Here is a 16,132-nt window from a genome sequence, read left to right as displayed (position 1 = left end):
TGAGGGAAACAATATTTTCCCAACGAGTTTACGCGAGCGGGAAGGCGAAAATAGAAAAAAGTTTTCAACAGCCGTTGAAACGTGCGTCTTCTTAGCTCCGCGGAAACTAAGAAACTGGAGACCGCGCGCCTCCGTCGGGCGGGAAGGCACTCGCGCGTGCGCGGTGCGGCCTGCTAGAACTTTCCAAGTTCTTAGAGTGCAATCACTCTAAAATTGTCCGTACCGGGGCTCCGTCGGTGCCGTCACCCATCAGTCAGTCAAGAATATGCTGCCTGCTTGTCCTGGGATAAACTCTTACATTCTTGAAAAAAATATCAAAGTGTATTTTTGGTTCTACAGGTTAATTTGAAGCAAACTGTTTATGGCATTAGTAAATACAAGTACAACCTTTAGGATTATGGCATGAGTGAAGGTTACAGAGCTCTATATTTTTTACCTCCAACGGCAGATAGTAGCTGCTGGAGAAAGCCAATGTAGATCAGCACTGGGTTTGTTTCTGCGCTCTTGGCTGATGAAGAGGATATGAAGTTGTCAGACATCAAGTTCCTGATGTAGCGTCCAATAGCAGGGGAGTGATCTTGCATATCCACCAGATTCTGAGAGGTAGGCACTGCTCCTGCACTGTAAGCCAAGCACATCCGCAGATACAAGACAATCTGAGACAAGAGATAGGGGAGAAGGATCTCAGGTTATTGCTGTAATACATATAACTTGCTTTGCCATTTTCAAAGCAAGATGGAAGGACTGAAGAGGAATCAGTGTAAAAATATATTACACAGTTTCCTATTTTAATAGGAAATCAGAGGTACCAGTTCAATCTCTGTAAAATGAAGCTTTGTTTCCCTTATTAAATGCTTGTACTTGTACCCAGAGACGTGCCTAGAGGAAAAGGTAACCCCTACAAAATTATACCTACCTTTTCTGTAGATACTTTTCCTTTCTTAACATAAAATTACATGCATTGTCACCTCCCCGTGCCCTAGGAAGGCCTCAAAGGTGGTTATTATCTTTTCACCATTAACACAGTCTGCAAGCTGTGTTAATCATTTTCCATAATAATTAGTTGCTTTGTAGTTCATTATTAAACGTACTGTGCTAAAGAATTATACATTGAAGACAAATAAGATTTATTTTGCAAACAACATGCAATATTCTCAGGGCAAGCCCAAGGGTATAGCACACCTTTAGGCTAACTTTAGGACATGCACCCACCCTATAGTCCATTATCTCCCCTTCTCTCCCCATTCACCCAGATCCAGCATATTCCTTTCTCTCCACTATGGGCCAGCATGTTCTCTCCTTCCACCTCTGCCCCTTTTCCTTTTCACCATCACCCTACCTCCATTCTCAAAAACATACATGGAGACTTTCAGTATTCACACATGCTCCAGGCCTGCAGTATCCTGCTTCCTCCAACACAAAGTTTTGGTCAGAGGGGACGGAAGGCAGCCAGCCTTGAATGTGTGTGCCTTGTGCCCCCTCCCCACCAACCCCTTCAGAATACTACAGCTCCTGGTTAGACCATTAATGTACATTAGTAACTTTCCCTTTATATCTGTTGTACTAGCATTTTGTAGCTTCACAACTACCTCTCCAGATGTGTTATAAAAAGTGGCCAAAAACTCAACCATTTCTTTTGAAAAGATTTTCTAGCTAGCTGCAATTGCTTTGACAAATAAAAGGACAATTTTCACAAGCCATTTAGCTGTCTAGAAATAATAGTAGTAGTAGTAGTAGTAGTAGAACAATTAAACTTCCCATCCTGATCTCTTTTCCATACAACTCTCTCATACCTCCAAGCCTCCATACCCCCTTGGTACCTATCAATGTGTCTCTGGTAGCTAGTGGAAGGATAGGCCAGAACGATCCTGAGAAGTTCTTGTCCCAGCAGCTCCTATCTTCAAAATGGCTGCCGCAGCTCCCTAGCAGTAGTATCACAATTCTATTGTTAGGAGGTCAATCTTCCAAATATGGGAGCTTGACCTCTTAAGAGGTCATAAACTGTTCCTTCTTTCCTTATAATAAAAATTATACAGAAATTTATTGTAATCCACATTGAGCTTTTGTGCACAAATTGCAGAATAGAAGTTTCTGTTTTGTATTTGTAGTACTGCGAAACTACTGCTAATGGGCTCAGGCAGCCATTTTGAAGACAGGAACTGCATGTCAGGAGCACCAGGGATTGCTCTTGCCCTCCCAACCAGTGAGAACCCAGTACATACTGGAAGACTACTGGGATGAAGGGATTATATGCAAAAGGGATCAGAATGGATGGTTATTTTTTCCATGTACTTTCCAGACCCTTTCAAAAATAACAGGCCCAACTTGGGACCTGCTATCTTTGAACAGTTGTGGTTAGAAACATGCATTGCTCCCAGCTGTAGCAAAACAAAGTTCAATTTATTACAAGCTTTACTAAACTACAGTTTTCAGGTACCATGGATTAGTGACTTGTGCTATAAATTTTATTGTGGTTTTAAAAATTGCATTTTACTACAGATTATCTAGCCCTGATAATGATCTTTCACCTGTAACAGTCACACATGGAAAAACATAACATTTCACAAAAAAAAAAAAAATATTCAGTGGTAAGGAATCAGATAAAAAGCATGCTCAATTACCCATCAGCCTTCTACATTTAAACTGTCAGCAGTTCTACATTTTTTTTCAATAAACAAAAGGTTAAGATAAACCATTACGGGAAGTTTAGGTTCTTACCTCGATAATCTTCTTTCTGGTTAACAGGACATATGAATCCTGATGAGTTCCAAACCATGAGTCTTTGCAGAAGAATGTCATCTACATTTTTTCAGCTCCGCCTCCTTTCCCAGTGGGTTATACTGCATCCCTTCAGTTTGTACCAAAGCAGTCAATAACCACCTCAATAGGAGACAATGTATGACTCCTGATTTTATATAAATGCACTCCCTTAGAAATTTGATAAGCGGAATAACAAATTTTAAATAAACTTGGAAAACTTAAGAAGGAGGGGTACAGGGAGGAACTTCCCTAACAAGATACTTCTGTTACAAGTATAATGAACAATATTAATCAAAACATCTCATATAAAACAAAGTAGAATAACCAATTCACCAATCTGAGTAAACCAGCATTAACATTTATGGAGCTTGTATACTCACAATTGCATTTGTAACAATAACATGGCATTGTACTCTACTCATAATACCTGATTGGTATGAGAAGATATCAAGTTCTGGACATACTTGTCTGAGACATTAAGCAAGCGAATAATTACACTGACAGGGCAGTGAATCAGGACTCATATGCCTTGTTACCAGAAAGATTATTTTCCCTTTTGGTGTACAGGGCATTTAAGTCCTGACAAGTGGGACGTATCAAAGCAGTCCCTTGAATCTGGGGCGGGACAGACGAGCCTACCCTCAACACTGAGGACCCAAAAGTGTTGTCATTTTGAGCTGCTATGTCCATTCTATAAAACGATTCACTCTGTGGCAGTAAAGGCATGGACTCCGACTCCCATTCTCCCTAGTCCTACTCTGGACTGATCTTCTGGTTCTTAATTGGTAACCCTTTCTGGGTGGAGTGTATTTTGTGAGGACAAATCCCCTTGCGCAGCCACCGGTGCATCCTCTGATGCCACAGGAGGATCCCAACAACTTACATAAGCTTCACAAAATCTGGTGTAAAGCCCTGAGCAGGGAGCCGAGGACCCCTTCAGGGACTCACCATGACTTCTTTTGGGCTCCACGGCGTTCACACATCTGCACTTTGCCAAATTACCATCCAAGGGATCTGGAAGGGATTTTCTCCCTGAAAAATTAAGTCACCTGCAATCCTCCAGCCCTAGAGATATCAGAGTGGGATAAACCCATGGCTCCCCCCTGTACCCCGCAACATGTGATGCATGGATGCTCCTCAGCCAGCCAGCGAAAGTATGGCATGATAGAGAGGTAGAAAGGGCTGAGGAGTCCATTATACTTAATTTTAAGCCAGTCAGACCAAAACTGGACTGAAACCTCAGACCCCCCACAGATCCATGTGCGATGACAAAGGGAGGAAAAGCAGCCGGCACCCACTACAGCCCTTCCCAGACTGCCACAGGGCTAAACAGCCTGCACTCTTAAGTGCCTGATAAATTAGCTTCCAGGGGACAAACCCCATGCTCCGTCAATGAAAATGCAAGCCAGCTAAACAGGTTCCCTGAAAGGTGGCCCTTCTAGCTGCAGACCTCTGCTCAGAGAGTCTGTACCTTTTCCCAGGCAGAACTGCCCCAAGTGTACTGGGGTCCTCTTAAGCACCAAAAACTGAAAGGATGCAGTACAGCTCACTGGGGAAAGAGGTAGAGCTAAAAAAAAAAAAAAATGTAGATGACATCATTCTGCAAAGACTTGTGATTTGGGGAGAGTGACCTACTTGTCAGGACTTGTATGACCTGTGCACAAGAATATATTTTAACAAAAAGAGCATTTAACATGAATATATATATGAAACAGCAATAAAGAAGAAATACAATAAAATATTTTGGAGAAAACTAATCTCATATACAAAAGAAATAAGCCATGGGATGTTTCTTCCCTCTGTTATCTTCCATCCTAAACAGATCTCACATTAGGCCATATCTGAAGTATTTACCTCTCCAAAACCAGAAGGATTAAATGGAAGAACTACATTTCCTGTCACATATTTAGCTGGAGTTTTAATTCTCTGAGAAGCCTGGAAAAAAAAAAAGGCACACAGTCAATCATTAATAATATACAACATAAGTCTGTCATGATTTTTAATACAACAGAAACAAAAAACAGAATTTTTTTTTTTTTTTTGGCCTTCCAAGATTCTACAGATTCCGTAGCTACAGTGAAATACCTTTTCATGGATATACTGGACCATGTCTGGAAAAGGAGGCAATCGTCTGCTAGCGCTCTCTTTTTCATTATTGCTGGGAAGGGCTCTAAGAGCACGCTGGGCTTCTCCATGCACCTCTTCCCGCCTTCCATGAAGAAAGAAAAAAAATGAAATATTGAGAAACTGAGAAATGTACAGCAAACACTGGAAACTAAAATATGCACACAAACCTCTCTTGTTACCACAGCATGGAAGGATTTTAGAAAGCAATTTCAGCCTCTAGGGACAGGTGGAGTTAGCAGTAAATTCTTCCAATCATTTCTAATGGAAATCAAAACCATATCCATCTCCGAAAATAGGCTTCCATTAAACATTATAAGGGAGGCAACAAACACCCAAATTTGCCTGTTTTTCTTTTTATTCTCAAGGGCTCTTTAAAAAAAAAAAAAATAATAAATAAATAAATAAATCAGTAAACCTGGATGGCACTGATCTCCCTGGATACAAGAGGAATAGGCAAGAGCAAGCAAAGTAATTGTCCTACACCCTTTTTAGCTTGGCCAGCATATGGATATGGAAAATCCTCCTAGAAGGATGGGTATAGGCCCCCAGCTGCCCCATCCAAAAAACTTCCATCATTTCTCTGATTATAGCAGAGGACACGGTGCTGGATGTGGATGCCAAATGCGATTCCCCCAATATTCAGACCGTGGGAGATTGTTGGTGATCTCCCATGGTCTGTGGCAATACTGGAAATTCATTGCCCAGTGCCTTTTCTGGTGACCGATGTTGATTTTCCAGTCTAATTTTGGCCAGCCAACACATAGCCAGCTAGGCCAATATTCAGCGGCAAGCCAGCTAAAAGGTTGGTCACCGAACTTAAGCAGCAAGCCACTGAATATTGTCGGTGACTGGCTATGTTACATGACATAGCCAGTCACCAGCCAATCCGGTGAGCCAGATATTCAGTGGGAAATAGCTGACTATCTCCCACTAAATATCGTTGGATAGCTGGCTATGTCCTATTTAAAATAATCAAACCAATGAATAGAGGACAAATAATAACAAGAATTCTTGCTATTCTATACCGCTCTCAGAACCCTGTAATGTTCAAGACACTTGAGTATCCAGACATAACTCATACAGGTACATGGTATCTTTCATCGAGCCGGTATTTTCATGTGCAAAACTACAAATGTGCAAGAAGCTATAATAAAGTGCTACGTGAAATAAATAACATTAAAAATTCGCACTTAGCTTTTATATGTACTTGATTTGTAGTGAATCATTGTAGTAAACAAAAATTGGCTAAACGCCCTACGGGACCCGTTTCGCCACAGTCAGGGGCTTCATCGGGGGTCTTGTATTTATAAATGTGCAACTTTGTTTGAGCTGACACGTAACAAAAAATGTCAGCTCAAACAAAGTTGCACATTTATAAATACAAGACCCCCGATGAAGCCCCTGACTGTGGCGAAACGGGTCCCGTAGGGCGTTTAGCCAATTTTTGTTTACTACAATGATTCACTACAAATCAAGTACATATAAAAGCTAAGTGCGAATTTTTAATGTTATTTATTTCACGTAGCACTTTATTATAGCTTCTTGCACATTTGTAGTTTTGCACATGAAAATACCGGCTCGATGAAAGATACCATGTACCTGTATGAGTTATGTCTGGATACTCAAGTGTCTTGAACATTACAGGGTTCTGAGAGCGGTATAGAATAGCAAGAATTCTTGTTATTATTTGTCCTCTATTCATTGGTTTGATTATTTTGATTCGCTCAAGAGGACTTAGTCCATTTTTTGTGGTTAAGCATATGTCCTATTTAACCAGCCGGGAGCCATTCCTGGCTAGCTAAATTAAACTGAATATCAGGTCCATTTAGAAAATGTCTGTAAGAGATTTGATATATCACCTCTCTGTGATTTACATATTATATACAGATACTTACTTTGTATATGTGTTTTGTCTCCAAAACTATATTAAACATCTGATATTAATAAAAGCCAACACCCTCCAGAACTTGGATAAAAAATGTACTTTATTTCACGGTTCATAGACAAAACCGCGGAAGACAAAGGCGCGCGCCGACAACTGAGCGCAAGACGGAGGCGCGCGCCGAAGAAAATGACAGTTTTTAGGGGCTCCGACGGGGGTTTTTGTTGGGGAGCCCCCCCCAATTTACTTAATACAGATCGCGGCGGCGTTGTGGGTGGTTTGGAGGGTTGTAACTCCCCTCATTATACTGTAAACTTAACTTTTCCATGTTTTTAGGGAAAAAGTGAAGTTTTCAGTAAAATGTGGGGGGTTACAACCCCCAAACCCCCCACAACGCCCCCACAACGTGGCGCGATCTGTATAAAGTAAAGTGGGGGGTTTCCCCCCCACACCCTCCTCCCGTCGGAGCCCCTAAAAACAGTTATTTTCTTCGGCTGCGCTCAGTTGTCAGCGCACATCTTTGTCTTCCGCGGTTTTGACCTGACACCTTATTTCACAATATATGATCAAGACCTATGACCCAACACTGACAGTGTTTCAGCTCTTGCCTGCCTCAGGAGTCTTTGCTCTCTATAAAATAATTAAGCCGAATGTAATAAAAACCAGATACAACTGGAGTGAGGAGAACACACGTCGTATCTGGTTTTTATTACATTCAGATGAATTATTTTAAAGAGAGCAAAGAGCCGAAACATTGTCAGTGTCAGGTCATACATCTTGATCATATATTGTGAAATAAAGTACATTTTTTAATCCCAGTTCTGGAGGCAGTTTCACCTTCGTTGGTGTTGTTTTTTGTTACATTTTTGGACTCCCTTTCTCTGTCTTCTGTGTTACATCTGATATCAGTGCCAGTTTTCAAATTTTTCTGAACCCTTCAGCAGAAAGTAATTTCTAGTACTTGACATTTTAGTGCAAAGCTGCACATCTCTGACAACCTTTTCCCATCAATTTCTCCATTGTAAATCCTGAAGGATGGATGTTTCCTCATCTTTGGCTTCCCACAAAGCAATATGTTTAAAGTACTTTATTGATCAACAAGACAATACAGTATACAACTCACCCCTTTCTAGAAATGCCTTCTATACTCTATAGATTCTTGTTCTATAACAATGAGGAACTCAACAAGCCATGCTTTTATATAACCCTTTTCCTCTTATTCTTTCCCTTCAGCCACTCAACATTACCAGGTATGCTTCCCACTGTAGGGTCTTTCATGTTTGAAGTATTTTACTAAGCAACAAGAAGACAGCAAAGGATAAAATCCCCACAAAATCACTGAACTGTGCAAGCTACTGAAGACTCATTTAAAAAACAAACAAACAACTAACTGTTCCATCTAGCAGCAATTCTATTGTCTCACTGATTTCAAAGAAAATTTGTAGCTCTGTTTTCTGTCAACTGATTATTTTAAAATTTGTATTTGAGGGGCGTGGCTTAGCGCGCACACAAAATGGTCGTGTGATCGCAGCACTCCTCTTACCTGGGCAACCGTTGAATAAATAAAGATTTCCTTTTAAACTGTTTTCGGCTGAAAACATTGGAGAGGACAGCGGGAGCATGGCGAGCACCCGACAGAGTAAGAGTGAAACCGGAGGGGCTGTGAAAAGGCAGAAGTAGGATCAAATTACCCCGAGTAAGGTTCCGCTTCCTGCTGATGTATCAGAGGAGTTAAGCAAAGCTGAAGTTATGGGGGAACTGAGGCAAATCAAACAAATGATGACAGAGACTGTGAGTAATATGGCAGAACTGAAGGAAGAAATCCTGAATATACACAGACAAATGGAAGTAGCTAATAAAAGAACAACAGAGTTAGAAATTAAAATGGAGAGCTTAGAATGTGAAGGAAAAAGATGCAAAAATGACAGTTTGGAAATAATTCAATTGAAAAATCAGCTGGAAGATTACGAAAACCGTGGAAGAAGAAAGAATATAAAACTTTTTGGAATACAGGAAAATTTGGAAGGGAAAAATGCAATACAGTTTTTAGAAAATTTAATTCCTAGATTATTACAGTTGGATTTCAAACAGCCTTTGGAAATAGAACGGGCACACAGAATTCCAATAAAGAGTCTGGAAAATCAAGGAAGACCAAGACCATTAATATTCAAGATGTTAAGATACCAACAAGCAATAGAAATTTTAAATGCTGCCAAAAAAGATAAAAACTTAAACTATAAAGGATCCAAAATATGGTTTTTACCAGACTTTGCTAAAAATACAGCAAATATTAGGAAGAAATTCCTTGATCTGAGATCTCAATTAAAGGAAAAAGGATATAAGTATGGGTTATATTACCCAGCAAAAATGAGGGTATCTTGTGGGGATAAATCTTTGTATTTTGTTGATCCGGAAAAACTAAAGGCCTTTCTTTCAAAATCAGAACCTATGTCATTTTAGCACAATGGGTGTTGAAATGAAGGGATAAATACTAAGACTGGATTGGTGGATATTGAACAAAAAATTAAATATAAAGAACTATGGGACTTTTGTTTGTTGGAAAAAGAAGAATATGCAACAAAGAACAGGAAATAAAAATGAACAAGTGAAAAAGAAAATAAAAGAATGTAAAAAAGAAAGTAGAAAGAAGGATAGACTGGAAAGACATTAAAGTGAAGTTATTAGACTGAACTTTTAGGAGACTGAAAGATGGATGGTTGGAGTAAAGAATGAACAAGAAGGATTAAAGGACTGGACAAATTAACACAAAAGGAAAAGTGAAGACTTAATAGGAAAATAAATAGATGTGAAGAAGAAGAAAGCAGGACTGATAGACTAAAAGGATATTATAAAAAAAAAAATGAATGATAATTGGCAGTCAAAAGTCTTTAAGAGTGGATGGATGGAGATAAGAAATAAATATGAAAGTTCAGTTTATTTAATAAGTCAGAAAAGGAGAAAGTAAAGAATGAAAGGACAATAAGGAAAAGATTGCAGAATGGACTAATGATAGAAAGGACAAGTTATATGATATTTAAATGCAAGTAAAGGAAAGGAAAATGAATAATATAAAAGAAAGATACATAAGAATTTATTGGTAGCTGAAGGAATGTAAAGATTGATGTTGTGATAATATAGTTTTAAAAAGATTGGATTTAATTTGGAGAAGAGGAAATATAAAAAGGGGGGAAAAAAATTATTTTGAAAATGAAATACAAATGTTTAAATACAAATAGGGGATAAAAACTTATAAAATTGAAATTTTTTTTTTAACAGAAATATATGAAGAGATGGATATTTGTTGTTGGATATTTAAAGGAGGATAGGAGAAGATGGATTAGATAATATAAGATATAGGAAAATGATACTTTTTATTAAATATATGACTATGATAGAATTTTCTTGAATGAAATAAAATGTTGGGGGAATGAATTAGAGATTGGTGAAATGATAAAAATGCATTAATGGAATGTTAGGAAATAAATATGGTTATGTGACTAAAGGTTAAATAATAGATAGAGAAATTAATTACTTTAAAATGGAAAAAGAAGAGAGATATAATTAGATATATTGTGGAGAGGTAGTGAGTTTGTCTCAATAAAGGATAAAGGGGTTATTAATAAATATTGGTTGCCTGGGGGGGAGGGGGGGAAGTTGGGATTACTGTCCAATGTGTGTCCTTAAGCAGTCATTATATTGGGGGGGGGGGAAGAAGGTGGGTATTAAAGATATTACTAGGATGATTAAGGAAAAGATTAATAAGGGATTGGGTAATTTGGAGGTAAGAATGTGTGCCATGGGGAGAAGTTTTTTAGATCTTAGTTATGGAAGAAGGGAAGAGGAAGATTATGATAAGGAGTATAAAATATATTATGTCTTTTAAGATATTTTCTATTAATGTCAATGGCCTGAATCATGTAATCAAAAGGAAAAAGGTATTATCATTTTTAAAGAAGCAAAACGCGGATGTTTATTGTCTGCAGGAGACCCATCTTAATATAAAGGAATCGCAGAAACTAACGGGTGGGTGGGTGAAAGAATGTTTTTTTGCTCCAGCAGAGGGTAAAAAAGCAGGAGTAGCAGTTCTTATAAATAAAAAGTGTATGGCCAATTTTAAGATAGTAAATTCGGACCCACATGGAAGATGGCTACATGTTGATATAAGTATGGGAAATAATGCCCTGACGTTGTTCAATATATATGCCCCTAATTCGAATCAATCAGAATTCTTTAAAAAATTGCAGAGTATGTTGTTACCACTGGCTGCTTCTAATTTAGTGGTGGCTGGAGATTTTAATGCTGTAATGGATCCATTAATGGATAAAAAACCAGGTAAAAGTATAAAATCTTTAGGTTTAGATAATTTGGTTCAATCATGTGATTTGAAGGATATATGGCGTATTCTTCATTTTAATGATCAGGAATTTTCATTTTGTTCACAGGTTCATAAATCATTTTCAAGAATAGATTATATTTTTATTTCATCACATAAAGTGCAGCAAGTGATTAAGGCTTCCATTGATCCCATTATCATTTCGGATCATGCGGGAGTATGGATAGATTTACAATTAGATCAATTAGAAAATAGAAGATCTCTTTGGAGATTTGATAATGCATTGCTTGTGGATGAAAATTTTGGAAAATTTTAAAACACAAATTAGTGATTTCTTTCAAATTAATTTAGTGGAAGATACATCTATTGAAAATGTATGGGACGCTTTTAAAGCGACTATGAGAGGTCATATTATATCATATTCGGCTTTTGTTAGGAAACAAATTAAAAAACAGTATATAGAGTTAGAAAAAGAAATTAAAATACTAGAAACTAAATTGGTAAGCAAATGGGAACATGATGTATTACAAGCTCTTTTGAAAGCAAAAGGTAAATATAACAAATTAGCTTCAAAAATGATAAGAAGAGACTTGTTTTCCAAACAGACAATGTATTATGGAAATTCTAATAAGGCGGGAAGATTATTGGCAAATTATCTTAAAGCAAAAAAAAGAAGAACTACCATTAATGGGATAAAAGATGATAATGGTATAATAACCAATCAAACGGATATAATTTTAAAGCAATTTCTAAAATTTTATAAGGACCTGTATTCTTCCGAGCCTTATTTGGAGAGGCAAAAAGATGGTAAAAATTTTTTAGATTTAATTATTGGACCTAAGGTTCCTGATCATATAAAACGGAGTTTAGATGAACCTATATCATTAAAAGAATTAGAAACAGCGTTGAGATCTCTTAGAGTTGGATCCGCTCCAGGTGGTGATGGTTATTCAGTAGAATTTTATAAAACATTTCAAAATGTCCTTTCCCCATATTTACTAAATTTATATCAGACACAACTTATAAAAGGTGATATTAAAGGTACTATGGCTGAATCAATAGTAATTGTTTTGCCTAAGCCAAATAAAGATCCTACTTTGGTTTCAGACTACAGGCCTATATCTTTAATAAATGTGGATAATAAACTTTTGGCGAAAATTTTGGCTTTGAGATTAGCCAAAGCTCTCCCACATATTATAGACACGCATCAGACGGGTTTCGTTGCTAAAAGACATTCCTCTAATAACTCTAGATTATTGTTTCATATGTTAAATTTATCAAAAAAAATGGATGAACCGGCTTTTACAGTTTCCTTGGATGCAGAAAAAGCGTTTGATAGGGTAGAATGGAATTTTATGCATCAGGCTTTAGAATGGTTTGGTATAGGTTCTGGATTTATACAAATGGTAAAAACATTGTATAGCTTCCCGATTGCAAGATTAAATATTAATAATATGATATCTGATGGTTTTCAATTGCAGAGGGGAGTTAGACAAGGTTGTCCTTTATCTCCTTTGTTATTTGATGTTGTATTAGAACCCTTATTGTTAGCAATACAGCAAGCAAGGGGGATACAGGGTATTCCATATTCTGATATGGAATATAAAATTTCGGCTTATGCGGATGATATTTTACTTTATTTGAGGAATCCAGAGTCTACCTTATCTTGTCTATTGGAATTAATTGATATGTTTGGCAAATTTTCAGGTTATAAAATTAATTGGAGTAAGTCTGAACTTATACCTTTAAATGTTCATTGTGTAAAAGGATTATTTGACGCTTTTCCGTTCATATGGAAAGAAGAAGGATTTAAATATCTTGGCATTCAAGTTAAAAATACAATTGAAGATACAGTAAAAGAAAATGAAAAATTTGTATTGAAAAGAGTTACAGAGTTATGTGAGCAATGGAATCCGTCACATCTTTCTTGGTGGGGGAGAGTTCAAACTATTAAAATGATGATCTTGCCTGTAGTTTGCTACCAAATGAGTATGATACCTATTTATTTTCAGGGGTCCTTTTATAAAAAGCTTAATAGCATTTTAACAAAATTTCTTTGGCTTGGTAAAACGCATAGAATAGCTTTGGTATCTTTGCAAAAATCAATTAAGGAGGGAGGGGTAAATTTTCCAAATTTTTATAGGTACCATCAAGCCTATATTTTACGTCAGGGTATGTACTGGATCCTCCCAGAACTGATAGATAATGCACCGGATTGGTTATATTTGGAATGGCGCCTTATGTTTCCCCTAAATTTAGTTCATCTTCCAAGTATCAACATGCCTAGAAGATACAGAGAAAATAAGATATTAATGGATACTTGGAAAATGTTGAGGTTTATTAGTAAATTAACACCTGTCCCAATAAACAAGTCAGCTAATCAGTCTTTATGGATAAACTCCAAGATTAAAATTGTCGGAGCTCAAATCCTTTGGAAGGAATGGATTATTGCAGGCATTAGATCTCTGAATGATGTTATTTCGGAAGGTAAACTGCTGGAATTTTCACAATTGCAACATAGATTTGGTCTTACTAAAAAAAAAAGTTTTAAATGGTTGCAATTGAAGCAGGCCATTCAGGTTGGGTTCCCTGAATGGAAAACATTGAATAATCAATATAGTTTAGAGTTCTTATGCTTCCAAGCAGACTTCCTAGGGCATCAAGCCGCATTGTGGTATAAATTAATATCTGGATATTTGAATAAAAAACCAAAAAATTGTCTAAGAGACAATTGGAGCATTGAGATTAAGCATCAAATTACTGCATCTCAATGGCCACTAATTTGGTCTTGGAGAATGAGATGTACAGTGTCAGCATCTATGAGACAAACTTGGTTCTTTTTATTACATAGAGCTTTTTGGACCCCTACACGTTTGCAAAAATTAGATAGTTCTAAGTCCAATAAATGCTGGCACTGTAATCTGGAACCTGGGACGTTGGATCATTTACTATATCATTGTCCCTACATTAAAAGTTTTTGGAATGCAATTTGGCCACAAATTAATAAATTGATGGAAAATCATGTAGCAATATCATATGATACAGTGTTATTTGGAATGATGATGAGAAAAAAAAGTCAAATTTCACCAGAAAATAACAAGCTTTTACTAGTCATGACAGGGGTTGCCATTCAGCATATAACCAATAACTGGAAGAATCATAGTAACCTTAATTATACATTTTGGTGGAATACAATTTGTCATATATTCAAAATGGAAAGAGTAATAGCAATACAAAGAGGGACATATCCTAAATTTATAAAAATATGGGGGCCATTGACAAAGTATTGTACTGAATGAATAGTAGGATTTATCTTCTTCTTTTCTTCTTTATGGCACACATGGAGGGGGGTAGTGAAAATAATTTTACATAACATGTTATAATATGGTATACAATATGTATAAGGTGATTGGAAAGTACTTGAAGGGTGGGGGGTGAGAGAGGGGATAAAAAAAATTTGTTCAGAATATTATGTAATAGATATAAAAGTGATATTGTGTATTCATTAGTTGTAACTCAATATTTTGTACACTTCATGTAAAATATGAAAATGAATAAAGAATTATAAAAAAAAAAAAAATTTGTATTCCTCATAAATCCTATGTAGATTCCAATAAAAAACATACATAATAAACATTTATTTACAGACATGTTATGTTATGTGAAATCTTATCCTGCCAAATCCTCATTAATATAAAATTAGGTTCTTACCTAGATAATCTTTCTGTTAATACACATAGAGGTCTTTACTCTAGGTGATCATCATCTGGTCATGGACTGTTACAGAAGGATGTCAATCACATTTTTTCAGCATCTTCTCCTTCACCAGTGAAGTATAGTGCCCTCTTCAGTTTGTAACAAAGTAATCAATATCCACTATAACTGAAGAAAGCAGAAGGAGGGCTTTGGGGGAACTTCCCCAAAACAATAGTACATTTCTATTCTGCTCTGTAACTCATTAAAAAGAACAATAGTTAGCATGAACTAAGAACATAGGTGTACCAACAAACCATCCTGCTATGTGCAACAAACACAAACACATGAAGCTCAGAAGCTTTAGTCATATATGATTACATATACTTCCAACTGACAGGAGAAAAACTCCAGTTCTGGATTATAGATTTATCCAAGGCAGAAAGTAGGTATATTGAATACCGACAGGGCGGGCCATACAGACTCCTATGTGTATTAACAGAAAGAAGATTATCCAGGTAAGAACCTAATCTTCCATTCTGTTACATAAACACAGGCATCTGTACTCTAGGTGATGTACCAAAGCAGTGGCAGATGCCTAGGATGGGACAGATGAGCCTGCCCACAAAACCAAGGACCCAAAAGTGCCATCCTCCTGAGCTGCCATGTCTACTCTGTAGAATCTTGTAAAGGTGTGGAGAGTAGAACAAGTAGCTGCTCTATAGATCACTTCAGGCGGAACTGCCCTGGTTTCTGATGAGGCCCTGCTATTTGGGGCCTGCTGCAATAATTGACCTCAAGGCACTCAATATGCTGGTATAAATAATATATATCAATAACAGCTTACAAGAATAAATCTTTCAGCATATAGAGTAACAGAGCATAGGATCATCAGGCCTGAGATCTTGGATCTGTTCTCCCTACATAACCAAAAAGGCTGTCTTTTATATAATTCTCTATAGCCTGAGGCCACGTTGGTGCATATTACATTTTTAGTTTTCATTGATTACTTACAAACGTTTATCAATTTATTAATTGGTCAACATTATCTTGTGTCATGCTGTATGCACACCCTGTTTACTAAAATTACTACCTATTCCCGTCAAATGTCATTTTAATATCAAAAAATCAATTTTGAGCAAAGGGTCCAGTAAGGATCCGCCCATTCCAGGATGTATCTTGCAAATGATGTATTTTTATATTCTTGGTCAGGGCATGTCCTAATGCTTTTTATGTTCGATTCCCTGTTTTTGTGACACTACAGCAGATGCGGTACCAGTTGCTATGTGAAAGAATAAGTTTCATTTGACTTGCTTATTTTAGCATAAGTTTCGCTT

At 37.0% G+C, this 16,132-nt stretch overlaps 1 protein-coding gene across 2 annotated transcripts in view; it reads right to left on the bottom strand.

Moving 5' to 3' along the window:
• The window catches only part of ECPAS (Ecm29 proteasome adaptor and scaffold), a 336,957-nt gene that overhangs the window by 206,721 nt on the left and 114,104 nt on the right, over window positions 1-16,132 (bottom strand). For both annotated transcript variants that reach the window (XM_033926317.1, XM_033926309.1), the window contains exons 16-18: window positions 4,846-4,969; window positions 4,615-4,695; window positions 437-656 (exon numbers count right to left, since the gene is read on the bottom strand). In XM_033926317.1, the coding sequence (XP_033782208.1) occupies window positions 437-656; window positions 4,615-4,695; window positions 4,846-4,969 (425 nt within the window). The remainder of the gene's footprint in view (window positions 1-436; window positions 657-4,614; window positions 4,696-4,845; window positions 4,970-16,132) is intronic.

The sequence above is a fragment of the Geotrypetes seraphini genome, chromosome 1, assembly GCF_902459505.1.
Source record: "Geotrypetes seraphini chromosome 1, aGeoSer1.1, whole genome shotgun sequence".
Taxonomy (NCBI): domain Eukaryota; kingdom Metazoa; phylum Chordata; class Amphibia; order Gymnophiona; family Dermophiidae; genus Geotrypetes; species Geotrypetes seraphini.
The sequence above is the reverse complement of the archived record's forward strand: the minus strand, read 5'-3'. Positions and strand labels throughout refer to the sequence as shown.